This window comes from Clavelina lepadiformis, chromosome 9 (genome assembly GCF_947623445.1).
Source record: "Clavelina lepadiformis chromosome 9, kaClaLepa1.1, whole genome shotgun sequence".
Taxonomy (NCBI): domain Eukaryota; kingdom Metazoa; phylum Chordata; class Ascidiacea; order Aplousobranchia; family Clavelinidae; genus Clavelina; species Clavelina lepadiformis.
In genome coordinates this window covers 1,919,814-1,937,209 of record NC_135248.1, presented here as the reverse complement: position 1 = coordinate 1,937,209, position 17,396 = coordinate 1,919,814, and the positions used below count along the sequence as shown (strand labels likewise).

The 17,396-nt window shown below is 38.2% G+C and overlaps 3 protein-coding genes across 4 annotated transcripts; 1 reads left to right on the top strand and 2 right to left on the bottom strand.

Annotated features, from left to right (window-relative positions):
- Nucleotides 1–863: 863 nt before the first annotated feature.
- Nucleotides 864–3,976, bottom strand: LOC143470212 (RNA ligase 1-like). The gene is made up of 6 exons (XM_076968195.1): nt 3,720–3,976; nt 2,786–2,895; nt 2,476–2,611; nt 1,792–1,980; nt 1,372–1,547; nt 864–1,141 (listed from the first exon to the last, which is right to left on the bottom strand). Exons 1-6 carry the CDS (start codon nt 3,928–3,930, stop codon nt 881–883), a joined length of 1,083 nt encoding a protein of 360 aa, XP_076824310.1. The 5' UTR covers nt 3,931–3,976; the 3' UTR covers nt 864–880.
- Nucleotides 3,977–7,971: 3,995 nt separating this feature from the next.
- LOC143470215 (uncharacterized) lies at nt 7,972–14,096 on the bottom strand. 2 transcript variants are annotated; one of them, XM_076968199.1, is made up of 7 exons: nt 12,534–13,288; nt 11,253–11,385; nt 10,641–10,706; nt 9,952–9,974; nt 9,784–9,847; nt 9,337–9,461; nt 7,972–9,246 (listed from the first exon to the last, which is right to left on the bottom strand). In XM_076968199.1, exons 1-7 carry the CDS (start codon nt 12,858–12,860, stop codon nt 8,989–8,991), a joined length of 996 nt encoding a protein of 331 aa, XP_076824314.1. In that variant the 5' UTR covers nt 12,861–13,288; the 3' UTR covers nt 7,972–8,988. The 2 variants fall into 2 exon arrangements, with proteins under 2 accessions (XP_076824314.1, XP_076824315.1); XM_076968200.1 differs by lacking the exon at nt 10,641–10,706 and having other exon boundaries at nt 12,534–14,096.
- Nucleotides 14,097–16,493: 2,397 nt separating this feature from the next.
- LOC143470226 (uncharacterized) lies at nt 16,494–17,386 on the top strand. The gene is made up of 2 exons (XM_076968211.1): nt 16,494–16,651; nt 17,191–17,386. Exons 1-2 carry the CDS (start codon nt 16,494–16,496, stop codon nt 17,351–17,353), a joined length of 321 nt encoding a protein of 106 aa, XP_076824326.1. The 3' UTR covers nt 17,354–17,386.
- Nucleotides 17,387–17,396: the final 10 nt, after the last annotated feature.

Sequence of the window (17,396 nt, the reverse complement as noted above, 5' to 3'; positions counted from 1 at the left end):
AGCCAGAAAGCCTTTGTTTCATCACAATGCACTTCCATTTTCAGTTGTTTACGTCTTATTAGCTCAATTAAAGTTTCCTACAGCTTCGCAAGCAATCACAATAAAATTAGGTTTAAGTAAACAAAGATGAACGGAAGGTTTGCTAATTTTGCCGATGTCGTAGTTACCAGGAGCTGTAGTCTATAGTTGGTCTCCAATTCGAACGATGTATAAGGGGGCGGATTTAAAAAAATTTACCAACTGGTTTTATGAACTTACTTGGACGCATTCGCATCAGCTGGTCTTACGAATCCGGACCGAGCTTACCAACACTTTTGCAGCTCCTACTTCTTGCTACAAAAAAATATCCCACGCAGCCACCGCTCTAGTCACTCGCCGTGTTAGGATTTCAAGTTTGAATCCGCCATAGTTCTTTTTGTGCCTCTCACCGCATCTTTTCCCACACAGCAACCTCCATGGAGAGGCTCAATGTTAAGAAGCTGGCCCGGTGGACACGTCAATATCTTCAACTTGACCCGTAAGACGAGAAATAATTTATACAACTGTACTGCTTATAGGTCGATTCATGTTTACAGTGGGATAACGTTAAAGAAGCGCCACAGACAGGAGCGTCTTTCGACTGTATACATAAAGAAGATGGTGCTACGTCACAGCGATTATTTTTTGACATATTGGCCTATGCTGAAATATCTTTTGTTTTGTTTTACTTTGCTGTTTCCTATATTTATCAACTTCAGTCTTTACTGTTCTTTGGTATTTTGCTAACTTAATGAATCTCACTTCTCATATATTGATAGCCAAATCAAGAATACGATATCCTTGCAGGCATTACCATGATTTTACCGCAATGACGCCTATGAAGATAAAAGGCGTCGTACATTTATTCAAGCAATTCCTTCATATTTTCAACGCAATTTAAAGGCATATGACACAGTGAATCGAATATTTTGCCGTGTAGGTCCCTGATAGTTTGGAGTTGTCGAGTCAGATTGTGATGTGTATGGCTGGCATCAAACAATATGCCGGCATTGACAACCACTTCTCTTGAGGCGAGTGATGGGACATTTCTACAGACGTCACTTGCTTCACAAGAGCTACCTTTTGATGGAGGCCATTGTAGTCCTAAATGATGACGATGAATCTGAAGCATAGAAGATACTGAAGTCGTTGTGGGCACAGGGCTGGCTGCTACCTTAATGATTAGTACCATTGGTGAACATGTAGCTGATTACAGGGCTGGAGCGACAAATAACGTTACAAATTACAATATAAGTTCTTTGTTTAGAAAACAAGTAAAACGAGGTGTTGATAGGACAATGCAATTCAGTTAAATCTGGCAGAATCTTTCCTCAGTTCAACGACATAAGTTACCTTAAACATATTTCCATCACTGCAGTGCCAAACTATTCCTTCAATATCCCTTGAAGCAGAATTCCCATCCTCAAACCATCGCTTAAGTCCATGATAATCAATGGGAGGACATTCTCGCACCAAAATGCTTCCGTGTTCCACCAGAAAATGAAATGGGTTGTCTTTCGATCCGAGTCCTGGAGTTACACAAACAGAGATTAACAAACGGTAATACACCAACAAGCAATTGCACGACCCCAAAGTGCGAAACTAATCAACATATGAATCAATTATGATTTCTTGAATAAACAATTTGCGATCAACAAATCAAAATAAATTTTACCATAACACTATCTAAGACAAAAACTCATAGATTTATGACAGCTTCTATAAACTCTCCCAGGTGATGGCAATAGGTACAGCACAAGACTCAACACAAACCATACGGGTTGCCGTTTACACAAGTTCCAATCAACTCCAAAGTTTTTCCCAGAAAATCATCCATCTGCTGGACAGTTAACTCCAAGCATTCACCAGCTTCTCGTAAAATTAACGCCAAACTGTTTTCCTCATCAACAGTGGTATTATGCCAACAATATTGTCTTTTGTCTGTAACCACTGGAACCCAGCCTGATTATAATATTTTATCAGATTGTAAAAGATAGTATAGACCAGCGGCGGGCAACTTCTTCGGTCGGCGGGCCTGATATGAGAAAAAGAAATACTTGGCGGGCCGGATTAATTATGTATCATCAATTCCCATTTTACCTTTATGTGACATCACCATTCAGATTGTCATAGACACTTTCTTCTTAAAGAATAACTAACAATCACTATATTTGACGTAGTAAGCAAGTAGTGAGGGATTGCGGCAGACTGTGGCCGCAGGTCACATTATCATGTAAGACCGGAAACTGTCTGCGGGCCGCTCATAATCCCGTCGCGGGCCGGACCCGGCCCGCGGGCCGTATGTTGCCCGCCTCTGATATAGATGCACAATATAGAAAGCAACCGCTTGAAAAAGCCATTTTAGAATGAACAGCACCAAAGCAAACAAAACGTCGACAAACAATCATCCATAGAAATATCATAACAACCATTATCACCTATATCGACTTATCACACCTGGCACATGCCCGTTCTTGTCTGGTGTAATCCCTCCATGGGATTTGTCACGTGCGACACCATCTGCAGCTATCCAGCAATCTGGAACCTCTTTCATGTCATCAGGGTATGTCCAGGTATATTTAGGCTCACATCCCTCAACAAAAATTTAAATTTTTGAAAAATTTGAAGTTGTTGCCATGTACAAACAACCCAGCAAATCAAATTTCACAGCCACACATTTTATCAATGTTGTTTTAGTGAGTTTGATATAATTTGTTCATTGGCTTTCAGATAAACACAGCTTCAGCACAAAGCTAAGAAAACATACTTGTTTATCATTCTTCTCCCATTCACGATGAAGTCTGGTATGTTTTTGAAAGCGTTTGTTCGCAGCCTTCGTCGCTTTCCGATCAAGACGGGCCCATAAAGCTGGTTTACCTTCACGTGATATGCAACTTAATAGAGCTTGAAAATACAATCTAGAACAGGGGTCCGCAAATAGTGGGTCGCGGCGCAAATAGTGGGTCGCAAAATATTTTAAACTTACCATAAATATAAGCATCGCATCTGTGTAATAATGAACTTCAGCTTTTTTAAACCTCTAATTATTATTACTGCATTTTTACGTAGTTACTACGTAACAATGCAATAATAGTAAGACTACACGTGTGCAACCAGTTATGTTTTTTTTGTTACAATCATATGCTCACAAAATGCTTGGGTCACGCCAAAAAGTATTTACGGACCCATGGTCTAGAACATGCCAGAATTCAGTAGAGTATACGTCATGCGTTATTCACCATAAGTCAGCATTGTAAGGCATGATTTGCTGGCATTAGCTGCAAAGGTATTAGGTACCTAGGTGAGTACTATCAACAATCGTAAAATCCGACTTGTGTAAAATACAGCGAAAGATCTACAGCTAGTCTATTCACATTGACTAACTAATAAATAGATTGATTCCCAAATAAATACGCAATACTAAAAAGTCTGAATATAAATTGTTTTAAAGAAACAAAAAAACTTAATAAAATCAATCCGAGGGCTTTTCACTGCAAAGAGTGGCGCATTCTTCAACAGAAAATCAAGCACACCGCTCCACCATATTATTGCCGGCTGCCACTATTTCACCAGATTCTTCTTATTTACGTTATGTATATTGGTTTGCAAGTTTGAAAGACACCATACATCACACCTTTCACTGTCACTTGTGGTTGAATATGAGGACAATTTTAAGCTATTTTAGCACCAGAGTTACACACCTTGAAATTCCTTCACATAGCAGCAAGTTCCGTCGAGTTTTTCAGTAGCAGTTGCTGATGATATTTCGCTTTGCAAAGCCTCTACTGAAATTTTGTTGGAAGCAACGACACGATAATTTTGTTGAGGTCGCTTTTGGGAACTCACTGATTCAACAGCAGTCTCAAATATGCAGTTTATTTTGCTTTGAACAATGCATTTGTGTTTCATCATAATTCCCTTATTGCTACAATTGCTACTAAATGTAAAACAATACAACAGCTCAAAAACTTAAAAATCATGCTTTTAAAAATAGGCTGTTAATAATGGTTAGCATTCAGAACCCAAAGTCGGTCAAGGGTAAAAAATAACCGGGGCTCGAGAAATCATTGCAGTGTTATAGGTCTAACTGTGTGAAACCATTTCTCAGGTCAAGCAACAGCAACAACATGTGTGTGATTTAAGCATTATGACACAAATGTCAAATGATATCGTAATTGCAAAACCTTGTCAATAAAAGGAAATATCAACATCTAAAAATATGAGCTAGGCATTTTTTATAAAAAATTAAAAAGTTATTTTGCTTCATCATCTCACTTGCATGACACTATGTGACAATTGTAATTATGCACTGTGAAATCTGCACTCCAGCGCCCGTTTTTCTCTTTATTATTTATATATTTTCAGTTGTATTTCACTAATGGATATTTACTGGCTTTAAGCCACATCCTGTTATTGAGTGTAGGCAACATTTAGTAATAATGAAACTGTAATTATATTGACGAGATTTCACTGAATTTTTAAAAACACGTTCACTTGCTTTATCTTTCTTTTAACTTTAAAATACTTAAAGCTTTGCTCAACCACATGCCACCAAATCTGTTGTTGCCAAACTCTAGACATAGGCAGTAAGCATCCAGCATGCACGCGACAAGTACCTTTTGATAAAGCACTTTGATAAGATGATGGTATTGGAAATTTCGAACCGGATAAAGAAAATTAAATGTCATCACTGTTTATTCATTAACTTGTAAATTTTCAACACTCATTACACAATTATTTCAAATATTTACTGCAAATACTGCAGATCGTTTTTACATATTTTCAAGATAAAGACTGGAACCAGTTACTGGATTGAAACGTCACTACTAGCGCCCCTCAAGTCTTCAGCTTCGGAATAAGATGAGTTACCTTTCAGCACTACCACCTATTGGACAGCATTGGCATCTTTTTCCGTACATCATTGTCGATGTACCAGAGAAGTTTCCATCTTGCAACGAGCAGTATTATCATCTCATCTTCCAAAGATTATCATTGGTGTGGATTCTTGCTGTACAAACTCGGACTAATCAACAACGCTCTTTTTTAGTGCTATGTCCACCAGAAACCGGGCTCTAGCCAAGGATGGGGTTTCTTTTACGATGGGTTTCTTTTCCCATTCTCTTGGTGTACAGCATTGAAGCAATTTTCATTCATCAGTTGCTTGAACACACCACCTGCTCGTCTGCTTAATTCTCGCTTTTTTAACTTATGTTTTATGGATTTAACTAATTATAGGTTTAGTGGCCGTGCTAGTTGTTCTCAGCAAATATCAGCGTTATTTCTCTTGAGCACGTTTTAAGCCTTTTTTGCTTTGTCACTTTTTCCTGTTCATTGGCGCGTGTTAGTAACAACTAACTTTTTCGTCCACACCGCGCTTTTGGCGAAAAATAAGATGATTGAAAAATTTAACAACAAAAAATACCAAAAAAAATTGCCGTTGTATCATAAAGACACATATTAACATCCAGACATTTACTACCCAACATCTTCCCCAGGCGGCAGGCTCAGGGTAGATTCCACGTGAATGAGGTGAGTGATTCACTCATTTAAGGGAGTTATCCAAGATCAAGATGGTCAAGCAGCGTAAACTTGGTTTGACCTCGGCGTGGCATGGGGACAAATACATGTTTCGGCGCAACCATGGCAACTGCAAATTCACGTTGTCCTTTCTTTTTTTATTGTAAGGCGAAAATGAACAAGGACTCTTCATAATAACAGTTAACACATTGGCCATAGACCCATGGTAACTAATGGTAAGGATTGCTTAAAGGGGCATTCCCTTTTAAGCAACTAAAATAAAACATCACATAAAATCCTGTGGTTATGTGGGGCATGTATTCTCCATATCCGTAAGGGGAAATGCATATTGTCCTAACATTAGGGTTCCAAGTTTTAGAAATACTGGACTTAGTTGTCAAAAAATTTACCCTTAATTCCTGAAGTATATAACATCTCACATCTCTCAATGATATTTCGCCGAAGCAATGATTTAACTAAAAATAGGAAATAAACATCCAGTCGCTTATTATGAAATTACTAACATGCTGAACATGGCGTACAAAGCGTTAAGATCTTTATCCTTGCAATGATTAAAGTTTTCGCACAACCTCGTCGGTGATACCATCCCGGTTGAAACTTCCCGGGTCGTCATATAAATTATAAAAGATTCCCAACAGCTCAAGCCTGGCTTGTACGTACTATGACGTTTAGGTTTCGTCACAATGGATAGCTGTATTTGACTTAGCTATCGTCTTGGTTGGCATATGAGTCCCTCTCACTTCTGACCGTGAAGTTTGATTTTTCGGTTTACATCAATATGTAAATGTTATTTAACGTACACTTACCTATTGATAAATCGCCTGCAAAAATAATGAATACCCCGGCAGCAACAGAATACACTTTTATTATAGCCTTCAGTCGCCCAACAAATGTAATTCAGGTAATCACGTTTTAATGCACTCGTTTTACTGTATCTCCATCAACCCTCTTACACTCTCAAAAAAACCATCCCATTCTTTTGTAGCATAAATCTTTTTTGTCCGTTCGTTGTTTTTCTTCAAAAGTTGCATCATCTTGGCCAAGTTTGACCTCTGACGTATTTGTTTTCCAATTTCCGAACCAGTTCAATCAAGGTCTTCCCATTATCATTTCTGGATGCAGATGTTTTTTCGCACGTATGCTATGACGTGACATAGAGTCACGTGGTTTGGTTGTCACAGTACTTACAAGCTACGTGTTTGCTACAACCGAGCTTGTAAGTGTTTTCGATTTGTCTGACGTTGGTTCATAAAAGAATTATTTCACCAGCTGAGAACCTTTTGTTATTAAAATTATACCTCGTTGCAAACATAGCATTTGACAATTTTTGTTTAAGTTCTTTACCAAAGCCCGAAACATTTTCCTATCCACAAAAATTTACTGTCATACACACACATGAAGATTTTGAAATTGAATCTGTCGCGTTCCAGGAAAAACGTTCCTGTGAAGAAATCGTCCTTCACGATTCTCAAATACTGTAAACCTCAGGCTATTTTTAACAATATGATGCTGTGGAGCAAGAACCACCTCGTTTTCAAAAACATATTCCGCGGTTATAGAAATGAACCGCTGTATGTAGGCTTGTGACGGTTACGTCACACGTTTGTGACGGTTAGTATGGAGTTGTTTTGGAAATGCTGAAATTTATTTTGGGATCTTGCAATTCAGTTGTTGACCGGACTTGAATTCTCCTTAATGACGTTCAGATAAATTACCTCGCTTGAACTGGCGTGCCACATATATACCGATGTAATGTTTGCAATCTTTCCTTTTTACGAAATTGATTTCACTGGTTACTACTGCGCAATGTAACATTCAGTAAGCTTTGCCCGAAGGTGGAAGCCTTTGTGTCTTATAATAAATAAAATGGGAACTATATCATTTAGTAATATGCATAGACAGAATTCAAGCAACTAACAGCATTGTCACGCCGTTTGAGAAATGAGAACTCATACCATCGTAGCAGAAGTAAAAAAATTTATCAATCGTCCTCACTCATATTGTAGCCGCCAGTGTACGCGGTCATTATGGCAATTATGGTTGTTAGGTAATATTTCACAAAAGTAATACACAAACGCACTAAATTTGTCATAGGCTACACAGTAGGCCTACCTTCTGAGTCTTTAACTTCACCCGGCCCTACAAGGTTTAATTTGAACAAATCTTATCTACTTGGTGTTTGGTATTTCCTTGTTGGCAAAATTCCAGTTTACTCCTTAATATTTTCGTTTTGTATTCGTTTGAATTTTTAAATTAAGTTAATATTTTATGGCGTCCCCTATTCTGCTCTCTGTAATTATATTCTGACCGTTAGATGGCGACAACGAACCATCGTTAACAAACACGTATCACAATTTAGGTTTTTATTACCACGATCGCAATTGGCAAAATTTAAGAAACTTTGCATCTAACACGTTGATTAACTTTACTTTTATTTTGGCAATAATGACAGAAAAACACAAAATAACCCGTACAGCATTTTGATTTCAATTGACAGGAATTACCAGAGTACTAGCGGTTCGTCGAATGACAAGGCATAAAAAGGCAGTCGGTATATATGAAGATTCACCATGGTGGTTTGGAATTAAATGTAAAACGGTTTCTAGCCTAAATGTAGGCAAAATAAAGCTGATGTTACAGGATATTCTGCAATTATGAAATTAAAGAATAAGACAGCATAAAATAAGCGCAACAGATGCTCCGTATACAAATTCAAGAAAAATATCATCCTGAACAATCTATATACAGGTGGTGAATAGTTCACGTATGTTTCAGCAGTTTTTAAGCCAACGTTTGTGTGATTCCACACAATTTTTTCATTGTTTTATCCACGAAATTTTAAAAACGGTTTTGCTTTACTGAACAATGTTACCAGCTCTTCAGCACATCGGAAAAATAATATAGAATGTAAGTAATAACAGACGAAAAACATAAAATGTAACAGTGCAAGCCAGCTTCTTGTAACGCCCACGCTGTAAAAGTTCTCAAACATATTAAAAATAAAGGAATAAGAATTGTTTCCGCTACTCAGGAAGCGTCACGTAGTCAGAACGATTTGGCGTGAAAACGCATGCTACAAAAAGGAAGCGAAACTGCCGGTAAATGTTGAATTTACGACAATGGGGTTTAACGGGAAGGCAATTCAAGGTCAACAATCGAAGACAAATAACAAAAAAATGAAGACAACTGATAAATCATAAACTTTCCAAGTACTTGAAACGTACGGAAACTAGAGGAACAGACTGGTATGGATATTAAGTAATTCTCACCGAAACAATTACAACAACAATCTTGTCAATTTTTTTACTATCTCTTTACGATGGGAATGTTGTCGAAAAACCCTTCTTTTGTTCAAGTGAAGCATAACGCGAAACTATAACTTCATTTGTTACAGTCAAGTGATCTGTCACTATCGCTGAAAAGGGTAAGCAGTCAGACACCAAGAAGAAAGGCGCCAAAATAGGTGTGTTGCGACGACAGGTAGACCCTCACGTTGGCTGGATTAACCATCAACGAAATGTCATCGCCCGCGTTCAGATAAACGACGCCATTTGAGTGACAAGTGACGTAGGAACCATTTAGCCGGTCTTGTGTGTTGCTGAACTGACACTTAGCGAAGGTAGTTTGGCCCATTGCGTGCACACCTACTTCGGCGACCATGTAAGGAAGGTCAGAGGTCACAAAGACAACCTATAAACAAAGCCGTTATAAGCAGCGGAGCTCGTAGGCGCTTGACGTACCGGTAGCTAAGTGATTTTTGCTTATTTGTTTATGTCGAACCTGACTGTAGACGTAGTATATACCAGCAGCCGGTACAGTAATGTAGCCGTCAGAGCGGAGGTGATCTGTTCTGAATCCGATGAATGTCTTAGAATCTGGTATCTTCCACTGTGTTATGGGCTCAGCTGAAAAGATTAGACTGAACGTTTTAATGCCATGTTGAGTAAGGAGCAACAACAAAAAGTGAAAACGACCTTGAGCACGTGTTTTCAAGGAGAGAATCGGAAAAATTAATGCAAGTTATTCTATTCAACAAAAAAGGCAGCTTTTAGTAAAGAACACTCAAATCAAGTTGAAGTCAAGTTATGTTTTAATTTCCAGAAATTCGGTGTTAAAAATGTCACAAGGCAAACCACGGCACCCATTTGCACAAGCCTTTAGCTATGTACAATGAAGAGCCGGTAATTAATGTACTTATATCTTCTGTATGAACACTAGTGATCGAACCTGGGAACGTAAAACTTGTCACTGGGACGTCGACGTCCTGGGCTTGGACGTGGATGGCGATTGCCTGGAAAATTACGGGAATTTGTAAACTGAAGCACCAGTCATTTTTTTATGCAAAATTAGGGAATAAATTCAACCTTCAAATCTATATATAAGCAACGCGCTCACCTTTGCTTTGCGCAGAAGTTTCCCTGCAAAGAAATAGAAAAAAATTAATTTGCGCATATTACGCAAAAAAAAACGTGTGGATTAGATCGTTGCAAGAAACGCAGGAACCAAACACACAGGTTAGTTTGCAAAATAAAACCAGTGGTAGGGTAAGGTTATAGCTTTTTATGCAGATAAAGTGTAAAGAAAGTTAATTAAATGCGCAACTGACACATTAAAGCTCAGGAAATAATGGTGTGCACTCATGCATGACGCAGTCAATGATGAACACAAGTTGTAAACTGACCAATAACGATTCATGGCAGTAAAACTAGAAAGACCTGTTGAGAACAGGTTTTGCGTAGACAGCCTCCATTAGACAGCTAGGCTTAATATTTATTCAGCGCAAATGCTGATTCCCCTATTCTCTTGAAAGCAGCGCAAACAACTCGATAAATCGAAAACCATCCGTACAAAATGACGTATGTTCGCCTAAAATGGCCGATTCGAGCTACAAGCTTTATTTATCATGGCGGCAGGTATACGGGTACATTGGTTTAAACATGCCCCCAACGAACGTTAGCCAAAATTACACATTTTGAAAGCATGGTTTGAAGCTAAATTATCGACAATAACATCAGCATCTTGTTTTGCATAAAAATAACACTCTTGCAATCGCACTCCTGGCAACAAAAACAGACAAAACTTACTAGCATCAAACTTCTTAGCTTTCTTTCCCTTTCTTCCACGTTTTTTCCCTCTTTCTTTTCCAGGCCCTGCAGCACAGAAATGCAATGTAGTTATTTCACTGAACAGAGAACCATGACTTTGAAGCGATAAAGGCGCCCCATGGCTAGAATTATGTACAGATAGAAGAAGGCAAACTGTACAAGATTGTAAGTTTCGAAGTTATGAGTTATTGATTGGTAAATTAAGATTTGCTGCCGGGCCTGGAAAAGCGATTGTATTAAACGTGAATCCCGCAAAAATTAAATTGAAAATCAACAAAGTATACAGATTACATTGTCGGCAACTACGCTAAACTTTAGCGGTCTATTGAGCTTAATTAATCTGAGTTGGCAAATTTCGCAAAAAACTTCAACGGGTGGTCAAACAAAGAAGATGATATCATAAAAAACCCCACTCAGCAGAAGCTTAGAATGGTTGAAATTGATCGCGCAATCACACAGGTTTCCGCCACTATGACTCAGTGTTAAGACAAACTCATTTAATCCCAGCAAGGTCGAAAGCTTTCAATGTGTTTTTGAAATTAACTTGAAGTTACAAACGTAACCTGTACAAGTCAATAGAGTCAATCTCACCAGGAGCGCCTCTCTTCATCAGAGTGTGTGGCTGCTGATCTCCGTTGCTTTCCTGCGTAACATGTCCGATAAAGTTTCCTTCTTCTGGTCCTAGATCGGCTATGCCCGACTGGACGTCGTCTTGGCCGAGGTTCTATGGCGTTAAAATTAATTTAGGAGCGTATAGCAATTGCCAACATAGTGTAATGCGGTTACAACGCCTAGCAAGACACAAGCCGTCGCAATGTTTATTAAATTTGAAATTATTTTTTGCTTTTGATTATTTTATTTTAATCCTTTCCACGTTTTTGATAAATATCAACCAAAATACAGTTTCGGACATTTTACAATATTTGCCTATTTTAACCGACTAGAATAGTATTTAAACTTATGATTTTAGATATCATTTATACAAGATAGGTTAAATGCACAGCTTCTACGGTTCCTTCATTCCGCTAAATTGCATAACTTATCAAATCTGTTTTCAAAATTAGCGGTATTGAATCATAGCCTGTGTTTCACTATAACTTCACCTAATTCTTCACATAAATGGCAAAAACAAACCTTAAAAGTACAAGTTATTCGACCAGCAGCCCAGTCAAATATTTTGCGCAGTTTATTTAAGTCACTTTTTTGCTATGAATATATCTTATATACCCAACTTACAGTGGGCTATTATGACAGTCAGTCCTAATTTTGGTCGGGAAAACTTTAGTTGGTATGAATTAAATGAAATGAAGAAAAGAGTAACAGACCGATTTAACCCAAACACGGCATACTATACTTTTACTGTATTTACAAAATTCGGTTTTACCAGCGAGCACAAAGTGTAGCTTCGTTGCTCTGCCTTTAATTATTATTCTTTTATACTTCATCATTATGAGCAACAATTTATTCAATGTGCGACCATAATTGAAATAGTGACGTAGTTTGTAGCACAGCAAAGCATTTTGGTTCATCATACGGTAGTTATCACAATTAGTCTATCTATGACAATGTTATCGACTTGATGATATGTCCTGTAACCACTCAACGTCGGCAATGGTTTTAAACACCTTCACTCCTACGTCCGAATTAAAAGTTTAAAAGCTGATTTAACTTCAATAATACTTACAAGCCCTTGCATTAAAAATAATTTCAAGGAAGAACAAGTCCACTAATTTTGGCAAACATTTGCTCGCTGCGTGGAGTTAGCTGCCACAATAGCTTAACTGTTTTCCATTCAATAGGAATTTTAAAATCAATCCTAACATGAGCAAGAAAATGCTTATTAGAAAAAAATGCAATAGATATTTTTCTTACTTCACTCGAGTCTTCATCAACTTCTTCAATGTAAGGTCTCGATGGATTCGAGTTTTCAGATGACAACTTCAGCAGAGCAGAAACGTCGGCACGTAACAGCACGATCTCCTGCTGCTGGCAGTAATTCCAATAGAACAAGAGGGTGCATGCACCGAAGACCAATAATAACAGGACGGCAAATATACCTTCAACGTGCAGTCTTTTGCATTTAGCTTTGTCAACGGTATTTCGCTCGCAGCAGTTACTGTCTTTGCATGGTAACTCGTAGGCTACAGACTGTGCTGCTTCGATTAATGGTCGTTCATCAGTTTTGAATTCAGGGGCCATATTGAAACCCAGACGTTGTCAGTGAGTAGGTCTTCGTGGGAAGTTTATTGGAGTCTATATCTTCGATAGCAGGTGTCATTCCACAAACTGACTGACCATCAATGTGCTTCGTTTTATATCTGCTTGATGGTGCTGGGTTTTTCCGAATCCTTTAACAGCAAAATGCACAAATCGTTGCCAGTTCCTTAGAATGCCAAGAATGTGGCCTCTATATTTGGCTAATTTCGATTGTTGCAGGTAAGAACCTTTTCACTGTGATTAACAATACCTTTAAAAAATGACGAAAGCAATTGATTCAAGTAGAAACAGAAACTTCAATCGTTTGCAAAACGTTGATGCAGAAATTCTTAACTATTGCGTTGCAAACTGCTAAAGGTCATGACAACGTAACTTGCGCATAGCTATTAAACAAAGCCCGTGGAAAGCACGTTTCTCTTATTAAGTAATTTTTAGAAACTGGCTGATGCACGGATAACAGATTAGCGTCTGGCAACGTTTGACGACAAAAGGGTTCCCCTTCGTTGTTCTAATTTTAGAAACAACTTAACAAAAAGTTTTCAAATAACACGTATTTTTCCAAGAACCTTTAGTCGTGGAATTTTGCAGTTGCAAGTTGCGTTCGAATCACTTTCCAATGCACTAAACAAAAACTTGACACCTCGTTTTATGATATGTGCGATGCCATAAAGTGTAAGAGCGACAGAGTAGACTGATATACACAACGGACACAAATAAAAACACACAATGCCGACGCATACGAGAGAGTTTTCTTAATCGTTTTTCCACTCCAACGATTTTCTTCAATAAAACTTAACAGAGGCGCATAGTGACGATTTATCAAACACTAATAAACGTTGACTTTGCTAGGTAGGTTATTTATCCGTGCGTGACCGTACGCTATTAACGTGACAGAGTTCTGCCTACCTTTACCTGGACGATGACATACGCGGTTTATTAATTGAGTCTGTAACGTGACGGCAATATTATGTCAAATATTTTTGTTTGGGGCTTAGGCTTAGCTGCTAATAATCAGAGTACGATAAATATTTTACCACTTCAAACATTGACCTTACGAATGCAAAGTCATAAGCAGTGGTAAAGTAGCAAAAGAAATTAAACACGTTAGTTAAAAGCCATCAAACTTGCGTCGCCTTTCTAAAAGATTACGTTTTACAGTTGTTTGATGTTTTCGGTACAAATATACGCTACTATACAGTAAACACATAAAAACAATTGCACGGTCGTACCCGAAACTAATCCTCATACGATCTAGTCTACCAAATTAGTTATCAAAAGCTGATAAACAAGCCTCAGTAAAAGTAACGCAGTCATCAGAAGACAGGCGATACTCCAGTATCTACTCTACGCACTAGACGTCGAGAAGCGTATGGCGGACGATTGCCGCAGTGCGTATGAACAAAGAACCTTTTTTGCTCGATATAGTGTAGGCTATATGCAAATAAATTTTAAAGGGTCAAACTGGCGACCACTCAACAAAAGGGTAGCTCAATAAAATTTTTACTCCTGTTTCGTTTTGACTACGCTATATTGTTCGCATTCATATGAAGAGTTTGACAATAATTCTTTTTACAAATGGTTTCAATGACTTTCGTGTACATTTGTGTTCCAGGTATTAGCAAGGTTTAGTGGTTGTCATGGCTTGATATGAGATCGGTAGCACACTAGGGAGCTGTATTGACGTCGTTTGAGATAAGATTGCGACTAAATTAATTAAAGCTTTTGTCTCTTAACCTCGTCTTGATCTTTCACCTTTTCGGTCACGCAAAAGATGTTTTCGCGTTGTAACTGCGTTGTCATGATTCAGCACTTTTGAAGTTGTAAAATCGTTGTTTATTTAACTAAACTTGGTTATTTATTTGTGGTTGGGATGTAATTGAAAACGAATACGATGGTATTTTAGTTGCTTCCTTACGAGCATACGAAGTAGACCTACGTTCATAGATTACGGCTTGTGTGAACAAATAACTTAACAATGTCCTTGTGCTTAGGACGGTTTGGAGTGAGTAAAACCTTCCCATGCCCCTAAAATGAACCGACTCCTTATTCTTCATTTAAACCGATCATGGGATTTAGTAGGCTAATGTTTAAGTCATGCGAAAATGCTGCTAAAGTTTAACTGACACACAAAAGCAGCGTTTTCATTGCATCTTGTTCAAAGATATGAATTAAACCATGGAACTTTTATGTGTCAATAAATCCACTTTGGTAAGCTTAAAAGAAACACATAGTGCCTTTAGCAGAGGCCCCGGGCTAACGAAGCAAACGGTTTAATGATTGCCTAAATGTTTGTCGTCGTCCACAGTAAACAGTTCTTAGTATCTCTCATGCGTGCAGCAAAATGTTTCGAGCATTAGGGCGTAAGTGTGTAAAAACTTAGTTGTACACACGATAGGCAAGCAATAATCATGAAGCTCTGAATATAGCTCAGACGAAATGCAGTAAGCTAAAACAGTGCAAAAGTTGCACTAGCGATGCTGGCGAAGGAATAGGCTCGTTGTCATGGTGATGTTAAGCTTTCAGTGTTTCGCAGAGGCGCCAGACGACAAACATAAGCCCACTTTCGGTTTCGGTCGCTGTTTGTAGATTGTATTGTTAGACTCTTTACTGGGAATTAGAAAAGGAGTGACTGTTTATTTTTCATACGGTTATGTCCATAATTTAACGGGAAATAAATGCTTAAAATCAACATATTTAAGTGGTTTTCCCAAGTCGTTAATTCTCTATGACAGGAGTGCGTAACCTTTTTAACTTAAGGTCTGCTTTTTAAGTAGAGAAGTTCCCGCGGTCTACCAGTCTAGTGTCAACATCGCAAATCCACACATTTCAGTTCCTGTATTTCTTACTTGCTAATTTCAAACGTTTTCAAGTTACCTCAATATAACCTTGCACGTAACGTAAAATACCTTGTGGTGTCACAATGAAATATATATAGCAAACTTAATTCAGACGAACGAATGAAAATGCGTAAAACCTTAAAGAAGGGGTTAAATTTCTTTATAAAAAGTTGCGTTGGTCAAATTGTAAAAGTAACAACAGTAACGTAACACTAGTCCACAAAGACTATTAAAAATTAAAGTTATCCCAAAACAAACAGCTACAGATAAAAAAACTTCATTTTTTCTTATGGCCTCGCAGTCGACTTAGTATCTGTCCGCGATCAACTACCGGTAGTTAGGCGCTCCAGGAGAAAGGCTAAGGTTTTTTTTTTACAACCTTTGCAACTTCCGCGACAGGTGAGTTACTACACACTAAAAGTCTGAATGAATTTGTTCCAGTAATAGCGAATTAGTTCCAATCAGCCGGACAACCTAAAAGTTATGTTTTGACAAAATACTTACACATTCCGCTTGTTGTCCCTAACCTACCTAGTTTGTTGCGATTTTAATTTATCCATATCTGTAAATTATTTACAACAAATTATTCCAACTTTATAAGATAATTAGTTTAGCAAGCGTTCGGGAAATCAACAAGTAGCAATTCAGCAAATTATTAGCAGCAAACGTGCACAATGCAGTATTTCGCGAGCTAAAAGTAAACGTCATTATATTGTGGTACTTTTAACCATTGTGTGCTTTGAGGTAGTGAAACTACGGTAGGATCGATATCATTAATATGTCGGCTGGACCTAACGAAGCCGCGCAGTATGGCATGGTTACAGCTTGTTATTTTGGCATCTTTATGTACCGCTACCGTCAGGGGTTGATCGTCACCGACAGAAGAGCTATGGTGAACATAGCCGTGCTTTTCATGCTGGCTCAGCCACTGTGCAGGTAAGGTATTGCTTTAACTAATCTCTGCGACGGAACTACAACTAAATAGCAACTATTTCGATTATTGCCTATGGCTGAAATATATTCTTCACAATGGTAACTCTAGTGTGATCGCATTCCTGGCTGTATGCCTAAGATGACTCATAAATTAACTTTACGGTAATTGAGCATCCATCGTATTCTGGCAGCTTGTGCCAATTGACTTGAAGCGCATACGCTCACAAAGTAACGCTCATATAGCGCATACGTAACGCTATGAAACGCTCCAATACTCATTGTTAGCTATGCAAGTCTGCCTACGATTTTCTAGCAAAAATCTTATTGAAATATCAGGTATTCGGGTGCTTTTAATGCTAGGTGTTCAGAAGTTGAAGCATGTGTGATGATTATGGTCTCATACAGTAGCCTATGCGTTACGAACACCTCTGTAATTCTTTCATATTTCCAGAGTAGCTAGCATTATAATGCGAACTGTCTCTACAAGTTGGCTGGAGATGGAATTCATATTACTGAAATGAGGAAGTTTTATCTTTTTTCAGGATAGCCAGCGGGATAAATGGTCTTTTCACGTTTGCCGCGCTTTGCATGAGCAGTCTTATCCTGTTCCCATCTCCACAACAGGACAGACAATCGAGGGAGGAGAGAGAGAAAAAGAAAAAAGCGCAAGAAGAGAGGAAAAAGTCCAAAAAGAAAAAATCGTGACTTACATAATAAAATACAAGAACATTCAGGAGATACAGCGCAA